Here is a 24,515-nt window from a genome sequence, read left to right on the forward strand (position 1 = left end):
ACTGTTTTGCCTGCATCATCGAGTGTGGATTTGTACCTTGCGCAACCCAGCACTGATGCTGGATCCTTTGTGTTTGTTCAAGAAGAATACCAAGTACAGACTCTTTTTTTTCCCCCTTTAAACTTTGGGTGTTTGCCTCTTGTGATTATCTGCCAAATGGGTCCACACTGTCCTAGAGCATTGGTTTAGAACGTAGGGTTTCCAGCAACACACTTTATGTTCGAATCCCTGACCTGACAGCAGTATGAGATCTTTACAGTATTCACACAACCACAATTGCTTCCAGAAATAAAGCCTTTATTTGTAACCAGCATTTGCTACAGCAATAAGATTCAAGTAAAAGCTTAATCAAATAACAGAACATCATAGCAGGAGAGTAAAGACATTCTGATCCAGAGACCTCCAGCAGCATGCACAAAAACCATACACGAGATCAACCCAATGCACATACACTTCGCATCGACTCATACAAACAAACAATCTTATTCAATCTCCAGAAATTACAGCTTTGATTTACAAGACAACAGACAATAAGAACAAAGAAAAATGAAAATAATTATCAAAATGGCTAAACACAAAGTGGTGTGTTTTCAGCAAGTCCGAACCACCATTATTTATTTACATTCTTTATCGCATCTTGTTTCAATACAAGAAAAATACCAAGTAGCCCTGTCTGGGTGCAGTTCGGTTTACCAAACACACTTATTTGCCTTGTCAAATATTATTAATCATGCCTGCAAAACTCCCCACACACTGCAGAGATCATTGTGCCAAGAAGCAGAGCATGATTGATGAAGATAGAAGTCTCCATGATTGTTGTAAACTATTTCAGTCACTAGGTGGCAACGTAGCTGTAGATCAGACAAGAGAGCACCTGAATCTAACACTTCAACTAAACCCAAAAATACTTAACTGCATGCAGTTTTTTGAAGGAATGAAAGTACATTAATTTGAATATATACACCTCTATAAAATCAGATTTGCAAAGGGTGGATAAATGACCTGTGAGATAACTTCATTATGTTGACTGGTTAACAAAGCATCTAAACAAAAAAACAAAAAAAAAAAAAAAAAACAAACAAAAAAAAAGCGAGACCAATTAAGAGCAAAATCAAGTAAACCAAGTACATGACAAGTACAAATATATTGACTGGCTCTTACTTGTAAAAAAAAAAAAAATAATAATAAAAAAAATAAAACTGAGCTTGTCAAAACCGAGAAATAAAAGATTTTTTTTTAAAAAAGGAGCGAGACAGAAACACAACAGCGCATCACCATTGCGTTCCCACACTCAAGATCATTCACTGCTCTTCAGACATAGAGCACTCGGACAGAGAGCGTTCCCTCCTCTCACGTGTGGCCACGTAGTTCAGCAGGTCAATAGCTGTCACTACCCCAAACACCATCTGCCTCATCTTGGGGGATCCATTACTCATGTCTGTAAGACAGGAACTGTAATTCAGACTGTGGACACTATCCACTGCAATGACATCAAAGCCTAAATTTACTGCACTATATAACCTGGGTTATTATCATTAATTCAAACCATTAAAAAAAACATTATCTTTACTTGAAATGAAAAAGAAAAAATACTAACTGAATATATAAATAAATGGATAGAACAAACAGAATAACTGAGAATATCTGAGATATTATATTACCTCAGAATAACCCCCTTTTCCGGCTCCGCATCACCCTATCGGGGTTTATTCAAAGATAACAACCGGCCAGATGAGCCATTTTTATTAACTAAAATTAAGTAAGGTTAGTTTTCACTTACAGTGCATTAACTGTTTTAATGAACACAAATTTTGATTTTAATGTAAATGTTGAAATTAACATTAACTAAGGTTAATGAATGCTGTACAAGTATTGTTCAGGTTAATTACTGTAGTCAACTAATTTCTAATTTAACAATAATTTTGGTAACCAGTGTTGGGGTTCACTCATTTACAAGTAACACGATTTCTGACATACATTTTTGTTTTTTCCAAGTAACGCATTGCTTTTAAATTTACAACAAAATATCAGAGAGCAAACTCTGTCGAGAGAAATAGGGAGTAAGTGCAGAGGCGTTATGTGCACTGTGTGAACATGAGGGTTGTTGTAGTTCTAGACTAAATGTGAGCATGCATTTACTCATTTCATTTGAACAAAAACAACTTCAGTATTCCTCAAATTGAATAAAAACAGTGAAATGAAAACTCAATATTATGCAAACCTGCAATAATTAAATCTGATCAAATTACACAAATATACTTTGTATTTTCTCTCACTTTTTTAACCAATGTCTTTGCTGATGACCTTTGATGATCCAATTCAACCATGCTGCAAGTAAGCAAACACGACTTTAGATAAACCACATTTTTTTTTTCAATCCAGAACTGCAGCACAGCTGAAAGGCATGTTTAAGCTGCAGCCTCTACTTTAGTTTACAGATGTGAATTTGCATTTTCTTCAGCCTGAGGCTTATTAATTTCACTGTGTAAAAGGCCCGGCCTAGGTGAGAAAAAGTAACGCAAAAGTAACTCAATTCGTTACTTTTTCAGGGAGTAATATTAATTCATTACTTTTAAAAATAACTTTCCCCGACACTTATTGTAAAGTACTACCACAATTATGTCAGTGATGCTACAATAACATTATTATTTCCATTTACAATAATGCTGTTGTGAAAGTTATAAAAACAGTCCTGCCCTTTATTCTTATGTAATGTTTGTTAACCTTAGCTCGAAAATGGAAAGTTCACAGTGGTGTCCTTCTAGCACTTGGCTAAGTATATGCGACAGCAGGTGTAATGTCACTTTACCACAAAGAGCAAATAGAGTGGCGCAGTGATCCGAAGTTCAGGAAAACACGTGTCCTGTATCACAAATTGGTGCTGTATTGCATTAAGCTCTATGAATAAGACCTTTATTCCTGCTTAGTGCTGTGTTTTGTATGGAAAGACTTTTTGTAAAATACCTGTTAATTCGACATGTGATGTAGATGCTAGACTACGACACTTTGACAATGTTTTACATTCAAATTTGAGACACACATGTATGGGCTCAGTCTGAGAACACATACAAAAACGGTGGAACTGCACGACTTGGTGGCGCTATAATAGAACATAACAAGGACATTTGCCATCAATTACAATATAATATCATGATATTAAATGCAACACTTTATGAATGCATTTGGTGTACCATTACAAAACTCCGTACGTCTCTTGATAATCCATTAAAACATACTTTTAGTTGCTGTATATATGATTTTTCAGCCATTTTTGCCTGAAATCATCTTTAAATGTCTTTAATTTCTCATTGTTGCAGTTGGTCTGACATTCCTAGCCATGTTGGCATGTCTGGTCGTCTTTGCGCTTGGCCCTGATAATTGCTGCTTGCAGCTATATTTATTATTAGTGTTGTTAAATTTTCATGGGTTGGCGTGTTTTGGGGTGACTTTTCATAGACAATTATTTTTATATGGTACAAACTGCATATTCCATCCCCTAATCCTAAACATCATAGAAAAACTTTTTGCAATTTTACATTTTCAAAAAGTGATTTATGATTCATGAGCAGTTTTCCTCATGGAAAATGTCCCCACAAGGACAAGGATTTCAGATATTGTCATCTTTGTGGGGATATTTCTTCGTAGGGTTTACCAGAACCTCACACACGTGTAATGTTCGGGAATATTAAATATCTAAATTGAATATCTAAAAATAAGAAAATGGAGATTGGTTAGGGAAAAGTGGAACAAAAAGTTAAAGAACTTGACTTACACTGAATCTGTTCGTGCACAACAAGGGCAAAATGGTCCGTCTCCAGGATACGTGAGAGTTTGCCCAGGTTATCAGTTAGGCGCACCTACAGCATGACAGACAAGTTGACTATTGAGAGATCACATTACCTCTGCCAGTACAGGTCATTAAATACCACTCGGTGTACTGAGATTTACTCTATTATTTCCTTCATCCAAGGCTCAAAAACCTGAAAAGTCTTCATTATACACTAACGTATAATTAGATCCAAGTTACCCTCATTTAGAGCCAGAGGGGAAATAAAAAAACATGATCACAATAACATGCACTTATAAGGATTTCCGACGTTTCAAGGTTTATTTGAACAAATTGTGTGAATACTTTTTCTTGAACCTTCTGCTGCAAGTACAGAATGACAGAAAGGGGTGTGTGTGTTTGTGTTTGTGTGTGTGCCCACCTGTTTAAACTGTTTGTAGAGAACTTTGCTTATGGGATCAGATGGCTTAACCTTCCCAGCCAGAACCGACGAGAGCATGTTCCCCAACGTGACCATGCCCAGAATCTGCCTACAGGGAGAAAACCAGAAACCAGATTGAGCCACACCTTCCTCCACTTATTTCTTCCTCCATCTGTTAGATCATTTTGTTATTTTTGGGCCAATAACATGACACCCCAGTCACGTTTTAGTCCAGATCTATTAAGTCTCAATCTTGGTCCTGGAAGACATCAGCACTGTACATTTCGGGTGTCTCCGTTGTCCGAAACACTTGGAGCCTCTAATGAGACGATGATATAAATCAAGGAGACGTCAAATGAGCAGTGCTTGGGTACACAAATGTCCAGGATATCAGAATGTATGAACCTATTCAAAATAACTAAATAATAATAATATTGAACAAAAATCATATTGACATTGATTCTATTATGAAAGTTTGTAATATCTGAATTAATCTGTAATAATTTTAGAAAAAATATTTGTATATAAATAATAAAGTATTAATAATATTGGGGCAACATTTTTTTTTTCTTCAATGAATCGTTTTTTAAAACTTGGTCCACTCAAAATCGATTGTCAAAGGCCACAAATCGATTTTTTCCCCATATTTATTTATCACCCAAAAGCCAGTATTACTTTTCCTACAATGTTCATGGGTTTGCAGCCTCCATGTTGCAGCTAATGCTGTGAGATTTTATTTTTGTTTCATCTTAAGGTCATAAAACAAACTGATCCTGTTTGATGAAGGCATGCGACTTCTGACTTGTCCAGTTTTTAGCATCAAAATCCTGTCTATTCATTGCATGCATTTGAAATATGAAGTCAGGTCCTGTTTTAATGTATCCAAGTGTACCTAAAATAAAAAGTTTAAGAGTTCTTAATTTATTTTTTATCAATCAACCACTTGTAAACTTATGTTTGCTGTTTTTTTTGTTTTTTTTTATAAATGTAGGATTTGTATTTGAAAATAATTATACCATTTTGTTTTTTGAGTAATTATAGGCTATATAATAAGAACTTTTTTTAAAACAAGGTTTTTGATGGATTTCACCTCATAGTTTCAGATATCTTTATTAATGCAGTACATAATAGGTTAACTGGTTAACAACACAACTGGTTCTGAATGAATGACCTACCCGGCCTCATCCACCACGGGTGCTTGGTCAAAGGCCTTCTCTTTCAGGATCTGAATGGTCTTCTTGATGGACACTGAAGGCAGCACAGTCAGGGGGGCGGAGAGTCGGAGCTCCTGTAGAGTCAGATTCCACCACCTACCGAGAGATGAGGGCAGGGAGAAAGACACTAAAAGCTCACGGTAAGATGACACGCATACACAGTTATCAGGGAGAGTGAACATGCCTCCACATATAGAAGCTTAACTGTAGAAGTAATGCAGCCTAGTGTAATAACAGACGCAGAGAGACTATATTTGTAGAGGATAGTGTATAAATAACAAGGGTGCTTCCAAAGGCAACATGCGTACGTGTGTGTACACTCACCATTGCTTCTTGACAACAAGATCCTCCTCACTCAGGAAGCCCTTTTCACACATCCACTTGTCACTAAGAAATTTAGACCTAAGGTGGAGAAAGCATTTAGGCCAAGCCAAGAGTGTACTATATAGCCTAAAGCAAAATACAGCTGTCGTCACATGACCCACGCTGCTGAACTTTGTTTACATTACCAAGTGGCTTTTCAGTTCTGTGGAATGCTGGGTGCACTGCATCAAATGCATGTTATAAGTGACTCAAAGTCATATCAGATGCAGAGAGGAGTTCATGTAGAGCAGTATTAACTGTAAACAGTTGCTCTGAGACACTATTTAACATGCAAATGAACACAGCTGAAACACCCTGCGTACATATTTAATTAAATCACAGCCCATGTGATTTGATAATCGCACTAAGCTGTATCGTGATATTTGTTTTATTTAGATCAATAGTGCAACCTCAGGAAACAGTATCCAACACAGTGGGAAAATATGCATACTATGTATTGTTCCTCAAATGCAGTATGTGTACAAGCATGCAGTAGCATGGGCAGTATTTAACTAAATAAATCTAGTTATTTTTTCCTGAAATCACTATTTGTTACTCAAAAAAGAAGTATGTTTTAGTAAATTGGTCATTTTAGATGCTTTATGTAAATTAAATGTGTGTGCGGCACGTGCATGCATACATTTATAAAAATGCTGCTGTTTATCACAATGTATATAAGGGTGTGTGTTCTCCAGTTTCATTAGTTGAATGTAGTGTAAATTTATCCATTAAACATCATGCTAAAATCCTTGTTGGTTTTGTTTTGAATAGATATACATTGGTAAAAGATATTTCCTCTAAAAGTATAAACTACATTGATACGGTTTGTGCAGCTAACTGACTCATTTAGCCACCATCTTAAGATAAGCATAGACTATAATTCAGTAGACAAGACTACATACAAGCTTGTATTTGGGAAGCTACAGCTTTAAAGCAGATTCTCAACTGGCATATAATTCTAAACATATCGGCTGTCCAGGTTTAAGTCTAAAACATCACAATAGTATTGTTGTTGCTTAATCACCCAGGCAACACAAAACACACATTCACATCACAGCTAAGCACACTAGAATGCTGGGAACAGCGAAACCTACATGTAGTTGCGGATGGAGTCAGGAAGGATCACCACACAACGCTGGCCTTCCTTCAGCTCTTTGGCCACATGCACTGCTGCAGACATGGCTGTGCCTGAACTGCCGCCTTTATAAAGAGTGATAGAGAACAGATTTAGATACACAAATTCACACACATTAAATGTGAGAGATGCATTAGGAGTCACATACCGCACAGAAGACCCTCCTCTCTGATTAGCATACGAGACATGGCAAAGGACTCCTCATCATTGGACTTGTACCAACTATCCACCACCTGAAAACGAGTTAAAAAAATGAGATAAAATAACTACCGTGAAATATATCGTTATCGTGAAATAAGAATTTGGTCATATCACCAAACACTATTTTGTATATCACACTTAAATTATGCTAGACAAAATTTTTTATTATATATATATATATATATATATATATATATATATATATATATATATATATACAAAATCTTATGTATATATCTTATGTACAAAATCTTAATTGTATACACAATACAAAATCTCTAACGACAGACAATTAATATCATGGTAACGATATACATAGGCATACCGCCAAGCCCTACATCAAAACATATATTATTTGCTATTTTCATTTGGGAAATTGATAAAATATATCGTATCATGATCCAAAATGGTGCAGACCGCAAATAAAAACTGGCAAACACTAATGAAAGTCAACAGAAGGTTTCCCAACGTTTCTACAACATTCTCTCTATGGCTTAAAACGATGTCTGGTGTGAATGCTCTGTTAGTGCAGTTCATTTGAAAAATTGTGAATGCTGCCATCTAGACCTTGGTGCAATACACCGAGACCAAAGTTCGTTTTCCTTCAAAACAAACTCTCTTGCCGTTGTACTGAAATATGACCTCAGATCAAAGACATCTAAACGAACCAAAAACAGGATGTGATGTCACAAGATCCCTAAAAAAAACCCCAGAATGTTCAATCATACCTGCTTCTTGCCATTTTGCAATGTTATTCATTACAGTTCAGTTCCAGTACACGATTTCGTGCAGCAGATCTTGTTTGTGTGTGCAACAGAGGAATTCCTAGAGCCATTTTAATTCCTTTACACACAACCAATTCATGAGTTCTTAGCTAGTTAAAATAGCACCATATGCATGCACATTAAACAGTGCATTTAGCTCAACAAATAGAATTGCTTTCCATAGCAAATTTCATGTCATAAAAGCTGGGGTCTTTTTTCCCCTCGCTAGGTTCTGTGTTAATAATAATAGTGAGAATGCCAAGCAAAGCAGGACAAAATGCATTATTTTATTTTTTTGTTCCAGACCAAAAGAACCAAACTTCAAGTGTGAACACATCCTTAGTTACTATTGCCTCTACTGTGGCTTAAAACAATATATCCATGTACTTCAAGATTTGAATATCAGAAAAAAAATATTTAAATAACTGTGCATCCTTTCCTTTCTCAACCACTGCAAAGGCATGACAATTTTAGGAGATACAATTTAAGGTGGGTCATTTGCCCTCAATAAATATCAAGTACAACTATCAACTACATCAAAACATACTCTGAAATACACACTTACAGATCTGTCCAGAACAGTGGGGATGAAGTCATATCCGATGCCCTCCACCTCATACTGAGTCTTATCAGTGTTATTCAGCTCCTCAGGCTCAGCAAGGATGGAGCCCTCAGGATCCACTCCAACTATCTGAGGAGAAAAGAAAAACACATTATAGGCAGTGTAAAAATGCAAGTGGAAAAAAGTGTTTCTCCAAAGAAATGCTTATTTAGAATTTCTTTGAGTAATAACTATTATGTGAAAAAAAGCTTATTTAAAAAAAAAATACTTTAAGAAATAGTAAACCATGTTCATTGACAGCTGTATCAAAATACATGAACCGATCTGTTTCACCTTGATATCAGGGCATTTCTCCTTCAGCTTGCGGGCGATACCAGTGATGGTGCCACCAGTGCCAGCTCCAGCCACCAGCATGTCTATTTTTCCTACAGGGAGCAAACACAAATAAATGGCTTCAACATTAGTCAAATGCAGTGATTCTTGACTTTTTCTTTAACCTTTTTGTCAATATTTTAAGGCCCTGTTACCTGGGCCATATTATCTGATGTCAACAACATGATTAATATAACTGGGTTAAAAAAATAAAAAAAAAAATCTCAATTTTAATCAATTCTCATTTTGAAGAACCAATAATTCTTAAATCCCATGAATATCTATTCAGAGCAAAAAAAAAAGAATTATCTATTTGTAAAGTTAGTATTATCACCTTTTTATTATGAACGTTCCTTAGGTGTAATTTAAGTGTTTGTGAACAAATCATTACATTTTTTGACCTTCAATATTATAGTGTAGTACCAACGGACTTCCAGTATAGTTTACAGCATTAATTTCCTCAACACTGTATCTGATTTATATTCAAACTAACCAACATCAAATTGAAAGCTTGAGAATCAAAATCAAATGGAGAATTCTGTGTATTTGTCACAACCCAGGCGTACTAAATTTAAATATTTTAAGATGTATTTGGACTTCCTGGAAGTTTGGGCCATGGTTCCCTGGTTGAGAACCAATGGTCAATTATAAGCTTTTTCGTAAACATAACCCAATTGCCTGAAGCGAGAGGTTAATGATTAATTTAGAAAAAGACACAATGTTGCTTCTACACAAATTCTGCAATTACCATCGCACTGGAGCAGAATCTCCTCTGCAGTGGTGTCATAGTGGGCCAGGGGGTTGCTGGGATTACGGTACTGGTCCAGAATGTGAGCATTAGGGATCTCATTCTTCAAACGCCAAGCCACACCCACATGAGACTCAGGAGAGTCAAAACGGGCAGAGGTAGGGGTACGAACAATCTCTGCACCCAGAGCACGGAGCACGTCCACCTGAGACCATGCAAGGACACAAAACACATGACTATCCAAACTCACATTCACACGCATTACTAATAGAAACAGAAGTCTTAAGAAATCAAGTGAATTCACGCCCACACCATATTTATTTTCATAATCTCACCTTTTCCATGCTCATCTTTTCAGGCATAACAATGATGCAGCGATAACCTTTGACTGCTGCTGCCAGGGCAAGTCCAATACCTGAAAAACAAAACATTTACTCATTCCAACTAGCTTCAAGTGCTAGCAATACCACATTTCAAACATGGTCCAGTAAAGTACAAACTAGAACAATGAGGGATATAAGAAATAGTGAGAGCATAGAAAAACATTAGATTTTTTTTCTTATCCATCAGTCTCCATCACTATTCAAGATCAATAATCTTAGAAATGTTAAATAACTCTTAGCAGACTCTACTTGTACAATAATTCGTTGTCTTTGGTGACATACTAGTTGGAACATGACGTGTTTAACTGGTCCTCCAGCATTCCAGTGTCTGGTATAAACTGAATGGAACAGAGGCGGTTTCTCAACCGTTAAAAACAATTAACAAACACAGACCTGTGTTTCCTGACGTGGGTTCAATGATAGTGTCTCCAGGTTTAAGGATGCCATCTTGCTCAGCATCCTCTACCATTCGCAGACTGATTCGGTCCTTCACGCTTCCACCGGCATTGAAGAACTCGCATTTAGCCACTAGACGATAGAGGGGAAAAAAACCCATTCACAACTTCGGAAACCATCTTTTCCATTTATGTTGTCAATTCCAAATAATCAATGTGTCACTTAGATTATAAATTCAAACAAACAGTGGACAGTGGGGTCTTGCAGTCAAAAAAGTTGAGAGCCACACAAATAACTTTTGTTTTATGTAAGTACCTGTGTGAAATATTTATACAGAAAATACACTGTGCACTTATACACATTCGATGGAAAGCGATCACTGAACCTCCCCTCCTCACACAGTCACACATGCAAATATGTGAAAAATGCAGCAACTCAGATGCAATTAGTCAGCTAATTCTACGTCTGTATTGCCAAGGCCTGTCGCCTCAACAGGCAAAAGGGTAATCTTGTTCACATGAAATCGCTAGACATAATGAATCCCCATTATAAAGCTCATTAAAACATTTAGGATCAAAAGGCTTTGACTTTCACACAATAACACTTTCAAACAATGTTCGTTAAACCAAAGAGGGGCTTAACTACCCCCCCTGCAACACTTTTGACCCAAGCGACTAAACTCACTAACCTTTCACAAAAGAAAAGAACGACTGCTGCCATTTTGTGAGCCTGGTTTTGTCAAAGAATTTTAAGTTTCAAATTAAATTTTTGTTTCAAACCAAAACAAAATATACAATGCAACAACCTGGCCATGTGAGGTATGCATCAGCTGCAACACACAATGCATTCCTCTCTGCAGGAATGAACTACTAAGTGGTATTTTGAAGGTCTTTGATTTTATCTGAGGATGATAATTGTACTTTCCAGCAAATAAAAAAAAAAAACACATTCTATACAGTATGAATGTATGTATTACATCTGTCATGTTGTCACTGTTATGTGACCTACGGTGTGAGTTGCATTGCTTTGCTGCCATTCACAACTTCTTTCCCATGGCCTCATTGGATAGTAAAGTGTCTATTGGATGCGTACTTAAGAATCTCAGCAGTAGTATTTGGTCACTTTTTGCCAACCATTTCATAAATTGTGAATTCAGACATACCATTTACATACGGTTTCTCACCTACCATGTAGTAGGGAAGTATGCATATTGGGATGCAGCTTATTTCTAAAAATAGATGTTGTTAAATGAGTAGTTCACTTCAGAATTAACATTTACGTCATCCAAGATGTTCATGTCTTTCTTTCTTCAGTTAAAAAGAAATTAAGGTTGAGGAAAACATTCCAGGATTTTCCAGTGCTAGTGAACTATGAGCATTTGTGGTTAAAAAGTATTGATTCTTTTATTTTTATTTTTAAAATGGCCGATCATTTCGCTGGATAAGACCCTTATTCTTCAGCTGGAATCGTGTAGAGCCCTTTGAAGCTGCATTGAAACTATTCCACTATATGTAGAAAAATCCTGGAATAGCTTCCTCAAAAACCCAAATTTCTTTTCGACTGAAGAAAGACGTGAACATCTTGGATGACATGGGGTTTGAGTAAATTATCAGGAAATGTTTACTCTGACGGGAAGTACTCCTTTAACTAAATGCATGTGATTTAAGTAAATAGGTTCATGCACTCAAAATGCTTGAATGAACTGTGACTCAGTACAGTAAGTCTAGGAACGTTCGCTTCTTCACGTCCTCAATCAGCTCAGAAGAGCGAAACCCAACACCTGCATTCCTCACTCCAGAACTCAACCCCTTACTTACCAACACGTGCCGATACATGCACTTTACAGGCTGTCCTTAAATGATCATGTGATCTTTCGTGTCCTCATAAGACACAGCAGAAAAAGAAGAAAAACTAGTTGGAAGACACATCCTCTGCACACATATTTTACAGATACTCACAAATCTCACACTTGAGGCCAAAAGCATTGGGAATCTTGTTCATTCGGACCAGTGGGGTCTCTCCAATCTTGCTTAAGATGTTAGGGAGGATCCTGGGTGTCTCAGTCCTGTGAGAAAAGGGAGCACGTCAAGCGGTTACACATGCACAACCACAAACACACATTAAGGTGAATGTCAATCATAACATAAGCACAACGGAACTGACTGAATCACTGTGACTCTGCAGATTGTGACATTGGTTTGTGTGTGTGGTAAATGTGTGGTCATTCACTGTTACAATTGAAGATGAGTCATTCTTCCTGAAAAAGCACTGTTGTTAAAAAGGAGTAACTTGAATGGTAATTCATGTGTAGAAAGAAAGAAGAAAGCAGATTTTTAATATTAACTGAAAAATTATAACAATAATATTGACTTTTTTCATTTTCAAAAGGTCCCCTTTGTTGGAAAGAGGTTATAGTCCAGTATAGTTTATTTATTTTTATATAATTTAGAACCTCAATGTTTACACATACATGCAACAAATATTAATTATCAGCGGTAGAAGGCAATTTTACTGTGTAGGTGAGTCAAGTCCCTGGATAGTTTGATTTTTCATCCTGCTTCATGTTAAAACAACCCTATGCCCCAACATCTAACCCACTCTCTTAAAGGGTTAGTTCACCCAAAAAAAGAAAATAGTCATAATTTACTCACCCTCCTGTTGTTCCAAACCAGTATAACTGTTATTGTTCTGCTGAACACAAAGGAAGATATTCTGAAGAAAGTTTGAGACCGAACGGTTACTGGTCCCCATTAACTTCCATAGTATGAAAAAACAAACAAACACTGAAATTCTTAAAAAATATCTTCCCTCTTGTACAGCAGAAAAAAAGAGGTTTGTACAGAACTTGAGGGTGAGTAAATGACATAATTTTCCATCTTGAGTAAACCATCCCTTTAAAATAGATTTACCGACAAATATGAATTCTTAAGAAAGCATGTAACAGCTTGAAGGTGCTGTATTCTTACCGTTGGAAGTGGTTGTGGGGTGAATCGGTGTTTGGGTCACCAAGTTTCCAAGTGCATCTGCTGGGCAAATCTGGTCGAATCCATTTCCTCTCCATGGTGATCTCCGATCCATTCTCCATGAGCTCTCCATTAATACTCTTCACATGGTGACTGTTTGTTTCATTCACATGGGCTGTGCCGTTCACATTTAACTTTTGTCCAGCATTTCCATTCAAGACGGAATCGACTTTCAGCTTGGCATCCATGTTGATGCCAGATTCTCCATTTGCAGCATTTGAGAGGACCTTGGCAGCATGTGGGCAGATGGGACCAGTCCCAACTGACTCTGAACTAGATGGTACTGATGGCATGGCTTACCTGAGAGGAAGCATTTTAAGTGTCAGTCACCAAGCTTTCCTTAATATTAGGGGTGTAACAATATATCATGCCACAATATATCGCAATACAATACCATGTGAGAAAAAAAATCAATTTTGCAGAGTTTTAGTGCCAGTCCTACATTAAAGTTTAAACTACTATATATATATATATATATATACACACACACACACACACACACACACACACACACACACACACACACACACACACACACACACACACACACACAATCTTGATTATAATGTATAATAATGCAATGGGGGAATATTTGTGGGCTTTGATAATGTTAAATGTCTTATGTTACTAGTAAAAGGCTGACATTATTTTAAATATATATAGTCAGTGAAAGAGTGCAAGAATATTCGTCTACAATAATTCTGTATTTTCAGCTTCAGAATCATGAATAATGTTATTCTGGTGTCACCATTGTTCTTGGGTTACAAGCAGCAAGTCCAAACCTATTCATTTAAACCCACAATGTAATATCAAAGTTAGCATTTTAATCAACAGTACATTTTTTGTTAACCTTTTATGTCTTGGAGTATCGCAATAATATCGTATCGTGAGTTCAGTATCGTGATATGTATTGAATCATGACATGAGGGTATAGTTACACCCCTACTTAATACTGTTTTACAGTATCCAATCACCCAAAGAATGGTTGTAAATTATTAGGAAACATTACGCAACCCTTCCATCATAAATGTGGGCGTATCGATCTAAAAGTTCATTCTGGTTTTCACTCTTATGTTTAAATACAGTGTTCACGTCATTCAAGCGCTTATGCAACACTGACAGATCACAACATGCCATTTAAGAAGCCAGACCACTGTACAAATTCCATTAAAAGTCTCAATAACCCTCCTAGAAGATAATATTTATAGTGCTTTACTTCATTGACATATCTCAATGTATGATAACACTTTCTCAGGAAGAAAACAAAACATTATCGTTCAGAATGTGTACAAAAACACTCACTTCTTGATAACAATATCTATTAGATTAGACCTATAAGTCTCTATGGTCTCAATCATCAAACATGAAGATAAAACAAGCACCCTTATTACAGCCTCAACTTCCTCCTGGTCAGAGTATGAATAAGCAAAAGTTGATCCCTCATTCAAAAAAAAAAAAATAAATAAATAAAAATAAAAATAAACAACTAATGATCGACACAGGAGATGATGCATGCAATGGAATCCAGGGGAAATGGACAATTTAATCCCTGTGGAAAACTGCTACTGAATTTTCTTTCCGTTCTAATAGGATCTGGAGGCGTTTAGGTTTCTCTTCAGAACAGAACAGCTGTACTTGTTCATATGCATACTTGAGTGCTTGTACATTTGCCAGGAATGGACTCTTATGCAATGAACAGTACAATGATACACAACACCAACAAAGCCTTTCAGCCCAAAGTTTGCTTCACGGACAAGCATTTCCAAAGGTGAAAAAAAATAAATAAATAAAAACCAAGCACTTCACTTTCGAATGTTACTGAAATCAGGGATGTTTTGACTAGCTTTTACTTCTAAGTGCATGTTATCTCTCTCAATTGACAGCATAATTAGTTACATAATCACAAAAGAGTCATCCATACTCTGAAAGGAAGTTACTGTAGACAAAACACAATGAAATAAGAAACTTCTGCTTTCCAACTTTCATAGAAGAGGTGTGGCTTTCTAGACAGCTGAGATGATCATGCAAAGCCAGCTAGTCTGTAACTCACAGAGGGATTCACTTCACTCTTAAATCCTGTTTAGTCCTGGTCACAACACTGAAACAATATCTAAGAAAAAAAGTTCTCAGCCATCTTTAAAAAAAAATTACCAAATATTTGATTAGAAAACAGCTGGTTAAATGCTGTCTCAAGAAATCTCTGTGATTTGAGATCCTAATCTCTGAACAATTTTTTTTTTTTTTTTTATACATTTACATTTATAAACTCTTCTAGAGCCGCTGACATTTAGAGTACCATACATATATTATTATTAATATACAGCAAAGAGAGTTTGGTGGCTTTAAAAACAATCGCTTATCATCCCGCTCAAATGAGAGTGAAAACATAATAAATGACAATAAAAAAGGACTCAAATGATTTATAAATTGGAGATGTCCACCGCAGGTATGAGTTGTAAAACATGTAAGAGTATCACATTAATGAACGAACATGGTAAAGTATGCTGACGCAATCGCGTGGCTATTGCATTGTGCTGATGCTGACGCAGGGGCTCGATTTCATCATGCGCGCGCCGCATTCTCATCACTTACGACAGGCGTAATATGATTGAGTATTGAAAATAAATTGATAATTTATGTTTGGAAAACACTTGTGTGGAATGCAAGCGATTAGGATATGTTCAGATACAATCATCACCATTGTGTAGTAATGTCGCAGATTGATGCTTTTATCGCGTCTTGGTCATTATTTATCATTAAAAGTGTTATCTTTAGGGCTTGAAGACAAAATACGAACAGTTAATTTTACTCACCTGACAATCAGTTAGAGGCGAACTTGGAAACCAGTGAGGTACGATTACACAGATGACCTATCCGTATATGAAAAGAGGTCGGCTTGCCAGCAGCTCACATGTGTTAGAGTCAAACTGGTGTCCAATCAGGTGCCAGCATACCTTGTTGGGGTCGAGCGCTGATTTGCTGTTTGTTCCTTTCCCCTAACCAATGGAAACGTCGATATTTAGCCGTGCCCTCGACGTGCATAGAAAACAAACATTTGCGGGTGGATTGTTACTCAAGAGCACTTTACCAATTTATTTCTAACATAGTAGTAAACTAACATCGGAGAATTGTGAGCAACCATACTATACTAAATAAAACTAAAAATTGATCGTTTTCAAATCTGAAAAAAACGTGTATCGTTACTTGCCTTGCAATAATAAACGATAATGTAGATAGGCCTATCTTAGAAGATGTAACGTTACATATTCCAAGATTCAAATATTGTTAATATCGTATTGTAGGTTTACTTAAAAATCCAAATTAATTTTTCCTAATCGAAAAATAGCTCATTAAAACAATCAACAATGATACATGCAAAAATCTGTATCATTCTAAATGCTTGTTCTATGAACTAGTCTATTATTTTTATGGTGTCCCTCATCCAGCTCTTTGTCTTTGACCGGTTTGTTGCTTTTGCGAGCGAGGTTTTCATTTTCTTGCTGTTATTGAGGACCCGAGAGCTTTTAGCCAATCATCAGTTTTATGCGCATCATAAAATTAATACTGAGCTCCAAGGCCATTTTTCTTCTTCTATTGAAACACAAGACATTCTCGAGTCTTTAGATTAACATTTAAGATTAATTTTAAGATTACTAAAAACATTATACATTATAAAAACGGGAACACTGTGTGATAGAACAGAGTTGCATTGGAACCATTAAATAGTTTGCCGTCATGATCGCTCAATTACGTTAATTAATCAAAATCAAGTATTCTATAGTGCATAGCCAAAAGACACTTAACGCCTAAAACAACTTTTAAAAAAATCATTAAATTAACCGATTTACCTCTTAAATAGTAAGACTATGTTACTACTTCATTGACGTTAGTTAATTTGAATATTAAAACCATTTGTTGTGACTTGATACTGTTATGTGAATATCCCCCATTCTTGCAATTAAAATAGCTTTTACAACATGCATTAATCTCTTTTTGAGAACACAGCAAATTTAATAATTCTGCTAAATGAAAAGGTATTAAATCACTGGGTTAAGAAATCAAGAAATCACTAACCACTGCTTTCAAAAGTACAAGTGGAAACAACAGTACATGATCGCATATAATAGAATATATCTCCTGAAAATAAGTAAAATGACTAAGGTATTTTTTTATTGAAAAGCAAACAAATTTTGAAAAAAGATGGGAGGACAAAGAAACCAGGGAAGGAAATAAATTCAACATTAATCACATTTCATCAGGAGAGAGCAGGGCAGGGTTTGGGGACTGAATGTTGGTTTCAAGAAACAAAGAAATTTTAAAATCGTCCAGAGCGTTCTCGATCTCTTGACCGCCGTCTCTCTCTGTCTCTTCCTCCACCTCCACCACCTCCACCTCCACCTCCACCTCTATTGCGTTCCCTAGAACGAGAACGGCGTTCACGGGAACGTGAGCGGGAGCGATGCCTGTGCAGGAGGGAAAATAAATTAACTAACGAGACCAAAACCTGTTCATTTATACACTACCATACAGAAAAGAACTTTAAGGTCACGTTTTGTTTTTATTAATACATAATTCAGCAAGTTACTTTTAAAGAGACACTTCACCCATTTGCATTAAGCAACCCAGTCATATTTTTGAATGGTCATGGTTTATTCTCTTATTCTCTCTATGTAGGCTTAATCACGACGGATACAATGCAGCTGCTCAAGAGTCTCATTGGTCGTCATGGTCTGATTCTCCCTTTCATGATGGGCCATACATTTTCAGTATGAGACAGATCTGGACTGCAGGAACACCAGTAAAGCACATACACCCTATGGTGTATTGTCCACAAAACCTTTTCTACTCTATTGTAGCAGATGCTGAATGAGGCATTGTCTTGCTTCCCAGGAAAGATATCATTACACATTTGCAAGTCACACATGAAACGTGGACTAATTTGACCCCAGGACATATTTTCACTATGTTTTGGTTCATCTGAGATGAGTTTGGCAACATCTCTGCATTGAACTTTCTACTTGGTTAGCACATTTGAGTTGAAATCCCTGATGCAGCGGTAGACTGTCTTAAGTGACAGCGGTTTTACAAAGTACTCCTGAGCACCAGTGGCTATTTTACTCAGTAGAATGATGGTTTCTCATGCAATGTAGAGGGTGACACAAGAGTGGATTTTCAAACCTCTCCTGTAACACTGCCACAAAAAAAAAAAAATCCTGTCCCGTCCTAATCCCGGAAGAATGACTCCCATTCCCTCCCACTCCCGTAATGTGTTTTTTTTTTTTTTTTACCGGAATCTATCAGTTACAGAAAAATAACTAAAACTGGGTGGTTTAGGCTATGTTTACACGGAAACGAGTCGGAAGAGAAAATGCAAAAGTGGCGTTGTGTCATCACTTTTTATTCTGCGTTTAGACGAGCGTTTTGTGTGGGAAATCCGCGTGCAAATGGTGACGCAAAAGTGTGTGAAAAAAGGTGGAGCTAGACTCACTGCAGAACGGTGATTGGTGGACAGAGTATCGTCACTCGCGCGTGCAACAAGCAATAGAGTCTGTCTGCATAGAAGCATACAGTTGAAATATAATACTACTGTTATTGTGTCACGAAATGTAGTTTTAAGTGTTTTTCAGGCGAGAAAGTAGATTTTTAAAGCTCAAATATGTGGTTTATTTCTAGATTTATGATAATTTGACTGAGATCCATTCCAAGCGATCACCAGACGCTTGCGCTCGTGTCCCCCGCCTGGAACAGCCTTTCCTTGGCTAGTTCTGATGTTTGCCGCTAACTCGGATGTCTCTGTAGTGGTTAAACATGAGATATAATTCGTCTTGTATAAACCTAACAGGTGATCTTTGGTCTCGTGAATCTACAATTCGTTCCCTGGCCCATAGTTTTGGCAGAAGGCTACGTGAAGTTTCATATCTTTGAAAAGCTTCTTTCCAGCACACCACGCCTATCAAGTAAGGGTACTGTTGGCGGTGAAAAACGCAAGCCTGATCATGGTGTACCCAACCCCACCCGTACTGTACTGTACCGTACCGTACCCCTCAGTGGAAACGAGCCAAAACAATCTTTATGCTTCTGAGTTTGAAAAACAGACATACCTCTTCCTTCTGCGGCCATACAGTTCTCTTCGGAGTTCTCTTGAGATCGGCTTTAGGTGCATGAAATTGCAGAAGCCACCTCGAGTGCACTCTCTGCAGGAAGACACAAGTACTGCAGTCAGTCACAGTGAAACAGTTTAAAGGTGAAGTATGAGATATTTTTGTTAACATACGGGGGCACTATGATGAAACGCGTTACAATGGACTCTTCAAAACTACTCTCTTGCTTTGCGTTCCTGTATTATGGAATGTGTGCAGCACTCTGCTGCTTTAGTCACTTACCCCATTTCATACTGTCGACAGCAGGCCTCTCTGAAATCGGTGACAGGCGAGAGCTCAGCATGGATGGGCTGTCCATTAAACCAGCGGTTATTCAAGTTAATCACCGCTTTCTCTGCATCTTCCTCACGGCGGAACTACATTCACACACACAAAAAAAAGGTGTTTTTGTTGGTTCTTTGCAATAAGGAGTGCAAGGTAAAGCAAAAAGAGCCTAAGATGCATTCAACCATGATAAAATATTTTAACGGCCTCAAATAAATTGACAGGACTGTTAAATAGATGGTAAACTAATGAAGACAGAAAATGGGAGCGCTGTGTGCTCAGGCTCTGGCATTTCTGTTGGAACATTTAGTTCTTGGGAACCACAATGTTGGCTAGTTCCGATAACCACTTGGCACAAAAGATAATAATAGTAGTAGTAAAAAAAAAAAATAATAATTAAATAAATAAAGACAGCTGGGCATTATTTTTACAGTTGCACAAAAACAAAGTACCAGGTAGCAAGTAACGCTGGCTATAACAAAATACATGAAATCATAACATTTTTGTTCCTAGTTTGAGTTTCATAAAAACATTTATCAAAAAGCTAAGAAAAATCAGGTTTGTCAAAGACTACAACCGGATTGGATTCAGAACGATGATCAAAACACAGATGGAATAGATCCGGGTCCAACACCTGTAATGCTTGCAAAGTAATATAGCTTGTCCTAGGTCGACATTTCATTCAGTAACAATACTTGGCAATTTTGATTTGTATGCCTTTTAATGTTGTTGATCGTGTTATTTTACATATGCATGAATACATATGAGATGGCCTGTGTCTGCATCTTCTTCGCATTGGTTTTGATCAGGAGATTTAGTACTTTTTCAGAAGATGCATAACAACGCCCCCTACCGTATAACAGTAAAAACACGGAAAGCAGGGGAAAATGCGGGGAAAAAATAAAGAATGTGCGGTCACAGGAATGAGAATACTGGAATACTTTTATCATTTTAAAATTGTCTGAAATGAGTGCATGCGTACTTCAGTGGTTGACATTACATTGATTTCATAGACATAACAGTACTGTAAATTATCTCACCTTCACATAGACATTTCCCACCAGGTGATCTCCTAAATTATCACACACGTTCATCTCCTCAACCTCTCCATATTTCTCCTCCATTTCAGTGAAGACCTCCTGTACATTATACAATTTACAAAGAATGATTTATGGCTTACAAACACAACTGATGAAACAAATGTGTTTATTATTCATGTGTGTATTATTATTATTCAGTAAGAATGGTTGTGATAAGACACAGTACAAAAGTTTTAAATTGGTAAGATTTGGATAATTTAAAATAACAGTTTCCTATTTTAATATCATTTGAAGAGTAATTAATTCCTGTAATGCAAATCTGCATATTATTCAGCATCATTACTCCAGTCTTCAGAGTCACGTGATTCTTCAGAAATCTAATATTATGATTTGCTGCTCAAGAAACATGTATTGACATCAATTTTAAAAACATTTTTTTGCGGAAACCATGACACATTACAAGATTCTTTAATGAAGAGAAAGTTCAAAAGAACAGCATAAATGTTAAATTGAAATGTAAAAGTCTTTACTGTCTGTCTCTGTTGTAAGTATCTAATTACATTCAAAATCAGCCTCACAGTCGTTAAGTATGTCCCCGGTTTTTGGAGACTCTGCCTAGATTTAAATAATATTCCACTGAGAACTATTCCACTAAGTTTACACAGGTGCGTTTTTGTTTTAAAACGCATAACCGTACGTTCAAACCGCTGCCGGCGAGAGAGGCAAAATTCGCTCTTGCCGCTCTGTCAACGACGCCGTGGAAAGATTCGTGGACGCTCTGATGCTCTGACGTAGATCGAATGCGTGATCTTTTTAAAGTATTTAAAGGGGCCACAAAGCAAACAAGCATGTCAGTCGTTATTTTTGCAGAAAATTGCTCGATGGAAATAACTTTAAAATTATAGTGACATGTTTGCTAACGAAATAAACAAATTAAAAGCCATATGTGTGGTGTGGCTTTTGTGTTCATGGTTAAGTGCTTAAGTGTTAACTGCATTCCCGCTGAAAAAGTGTTCTAGCACGAAAATCTTGCCTATAAATAGTGTTGTGCGCCCTCTTATCAAATTCAAATTATCAACCTCATCTATTTTGCTTGGCAACTAATGTGGCCGGAACCAAAGTTTACAGGACTACGTTCTCTGGGATTCTCTCAAACAGAGCACTTCTACATTCCGATTGGTTGCCGCCGAACCACGTCATTTCTTATTACCATAAAGTTGAACTGATTTCAACTCTCCTCGCCGCTCTCGCCGTCCGAAACGCGCCGCTCTCGCCGAAGCTCGCCGCCGGCTCTCAATGAAAATGAATGACTTCCGGCCACTTTGACGCTCTCGCCGATGGCGGTGTGAACGTACAGTAACTTTTGCTTTGGTTACGCCTGCCGTCTCCATAAAACCCTTATGGCGTGACTTTCGAAAACGCTGCAAAAAACGCTGCTAAAACCCCGGGTTAGCATTTCAGTGTAAACAAAGACTTTTAAAAATGATGGCGTGCCTGCCCACATTACGCTACCAGAACAGGACAATAACAGACTAGGGCTGCGTTTCCCATAGGTTTTGGATATGGACGCAAATTTCACGATTCGACCCAATTTGAGTGGTGCAGGTATGAGGTCAGAACCAGGAAGTCTAATTTAGCACTGGTTCCTTCAAGATTTTCCAACGGGGTTTTTTTGCTTTGTGTTAAAACAAACCCTGTGGTAAATGTGAATTTTGAAGCAGTTATGTTCATTTTTGGAAACATACATTTTTGATAAGCAACTAGATGGAAAAGTTGAAGTAACATCACACCTATTCTCCACAGGCTTTATTTTACTCATAAATTGGAAAAACTCCATTATAAAACCCCAAAGGAACCAGCAGCGAACTAGACTTCTGGGTTCTGAAGTTACACGCCACACTATTTCAACATGACTTTCAAAGAAAGACCACCTACCTCAAAGAACTCATCATAATGTTCCTGCATCTCCACATCGCTAACAGCATCTGATGAAAAAGAGAAGAAAACGACAACCACAGACACAAATGGCTTCAGTAACTCTTGGAGGCTGTTCATTTCTGTCCCGCTTCAAGCCACTCCACAATATCATGCAAGATGTATATTATTAAAAACTTACTTATGCCATCAGCAGACTGAGCTGTGTTTTGTGGGTTCCGGTATATGTTCAACAGAGCAATGGTCTGAAACACAACCCAAAATGTGAATTCCAATGCAAATCTACCAGAAGAATCGTTTATTGCAGAAATACATTAAAGGGTCTCTGATGTAAAAAAGCATAAAATAAAAATGGCGTACCTGGCTGAAAGTGGGTTTGTTATGGAGTCTAGAACATCGGTCTCCATGGCGACATGCTCCAATTTTAAAGTAGAAAGAGCAGTTGACCCTGTTGAAAACAAGAGAGGTTCAAAACACATAACGTTACACTTGGTCTGATTCATTCACACACATGATGGTTAGTTTGGATTTCTGTTCATATGACCATTTCTTCCCAAGATATTAAAATACATAACAACGAGAAGCCAAATGGAGCTTAAAAAACCATAAAGAAATATAGAGGTTTTGATTTTGCTATGAATAAGATTGATCCACAAGCAACACAATGAAAGAGAGACGCACTGCAGCCACGCCGAGATAAAACAAGCAATAAAACCCAAAAATAAGCATTTTGATATATAATGATTATTCGGCACATTAAACTAAAGCTGTAATGTGAAAAAAACACTTATTATTTTAAATATTATTATTATTATTATGTAATGGCGAGGTTGACAAACGGGTCGGTTGATAACCACACGAGGCATGATATAGGAAAGGCAAATATTCTTATATTCTACCCGTAATCACCGGTTTTTAAAAATGCATATGATTAATAAGCATAATAAAACACACAATATTTTAAGAAAAATATATACTTACTTGTCTTTTTCTGTACCGAAAATCGACGCCAAGTATTCGGCCATTTTGAAAAAAAGAAAGGCGGTGGGCGCTTTTTCTTCGACTGGATCATCAAGAACAGAAAAGCGGAACACAAAGAGCTAGAGTACTGCCACCTAGCGTAAAGAAACACGAACTGCAGGGCCGCTGTTTCTTCTTCTTCTGTGGATTTATTGCAGCTTTTTAAGTGCGTGCCGCCACCTCCTGTGGTGAAGTGTGAAGTGATTTCATTTAAGTAACTCAACTGGTGTAAGTGGCAGTAATTTGACTACACAAGAAATTTTCCTTGGCGACGTTGACATCACTACCAAAAAATGTCCAAACAAATATATTAGTAATCTAATGCACACTAAAACACTTCTTGCAGCACGATCCTTTTGGGCTTCTCAGTTTGAAGACATCAAATGGGAAAGAATGTGGTTAATTGGGGACACGTTCCTTTTAAATAATAAAATAAAGGAGGTGTCTTATAAAATTGTACATAGAATGTACCCAGCAAAGAAAACGTTAGAGAGATTAAAAATTGATATTGAATATTCCTGTAGGCTACCTTTTGTGGCAATTATTTAAAGATATTTTAGAGATGTTGAAAACTGTATATAAGACGTAAAACTGGACAAACTTTAACATTGAGGAAAAAAGATGCGTTTATTTACTTTGAAGATGGTGGAACAGATAAGGATTTTTCTTTTCTTGTCCAATTGTTTTTAATCTTAGGAAAATTCCATATTCATAAGAAGAAATGGG

General features: G+C 37.0%; 2 protein-coding genes across 3 annotated transcripts; both read right to left on the minus strand.

Annotated features, from left to right (window-relative positions):
• Positions 1 to 280: 280 nt before the first annotated feature.
• cbsb (cystathionine beta-synthase b) lies at positions 281 to 16,331 on the minus strand. The gene is made up of 15 exons (XM_039683628.2): positions 16,183 to 16,331; positions 13,313 to 13,669; positions 12,305 to 12,411; positions 10,344 to 10,478; positions 9,903 to 9,982; positions 9,568 to 9,772; positions 8,781 to 8,872; positions 8,451 to 8,576; positions 7,069 to 7,153; positions 6,880 to 6,985; positions 5,747 to 5,824; positions 5,384 to 5,518; positions 4,209 to 4,317; positions 3,773 to 3,857; positions 281 to 1,438 (listed from the first exon to the last, which is right to left on the minus strand). Exons 2-15 carry the CDS (start codon positions 13,660 to 13,662, stop codon positions 1,302 to 1,304), a joined length of 1,830 nt encoding a protein of 609 aa, XP_039539562.2. The 5' UTR covers positions 13,663 to 13,669; positions 16,183 to 16,331; the 3' UTR covers positions 281 to 1,301.
• Positions 16,332 to 17,517: 1,186 nt separating this feature from the next.
• Positions 17,518 to 23,908, minus strand: u2af1 (U2 small nuclear RNA auxiliary factor 1). 2 transcript variants are annotated; one of them, XM_039683641.2, is made up of 8 exons: positions 23,751 to 23,908; positions 23,130 to 23,217; positions 22,951 to 23,014; positions 22,770 to 22,816; positions 20,835 to 20,933; positions 19,753 to 19,886; positions 19,471 to 19,563; positions 17,518 to 17,832 (listed from the first exon to the last, which is right to left on the minus strand). In XM_039683641.2, the coding sequence occupies exons 1-8, from the start codon at positions 23,792 to 23,794 to the stop codon at positions 17,685 to 17,687; spliced, it is 717 nt and encodes a 238-aa protein (XP_039539575.1). In that variant the 5' UTR covers positions 23,795 to 23,908; the 3' UTR covers positions 17,518 to 17,684. The 2 variants fall into 2 exon arrangements, with proteins under 2 accessions (XP_039539575.1, XP_039539574.1); XM_039683640.2 differs by having other exon boundaries at positions 22,770 to 22,819.
• Positions 23,909 to 24,515: the final 607 nt, after the last annotated feature.

This window comes from Pimephales promelas, chromosome 7, assembly GCF_988280905.1.
Source record: "Pimephales promelas chromosome 7, fPimPro1.hap1.1, whole genome shotgun sequence".
In the NCBI taxonomy this organism is placed as follows: domain Eukaryota; kingdom Metazoa; phylum Chordata; class Actinopteri; order Cypriniformes; family Leuciscidae; genus Pimephales; species Pimephales promelas.

Excerpts from the sequence above, each read along its gene's own strand:
- cbsb (XM_039683628.2), bottom strand. The coding sequence starts at position 13,662 with ATGCCATCAGTACCATCTAGTTCAGAGTCAGTTGGGACTGGTCCCATC. Across the intron at positions 9,773-9,902 it reads AAAAGATGAGCATGGAAAAG|GTGGACGTGCTCCGTGCTCT; the intron begins GTGAGATTATGA and ends GCATGGTCTCAG. Across the intron at positions 1,439-3,772 it reads TGTGCACGAACAGATTCAGT|ACATGAGTAATGGATCCCCC; the intron begins GTAAGTCAAGTT and ends CCTGTCTTACAG.
- u2af1 (XM_039683640.2), bottom strand. The coding sequence starts at position 23,794 with ATGGCCGAATACTTGGCGTCGATTTTCGGTACAGAAAAAGACAA. Across the intron at positions 23,015-23,129 it reads ACAAACCCACTTTCAGCCAG|ACCATTGCTCTGTTGAACAT; the intron begins GTACGCCATTTT and ends GTTGTGTTTCAG. Across the intron at positions 17,833-19,470 it reads TATGGCCGCAGAAGGAAGAG|GCATCGCTCCCGCTCACGTT; the intron begins GTATGTCTGTTT and ends CCTCCTGCACAG.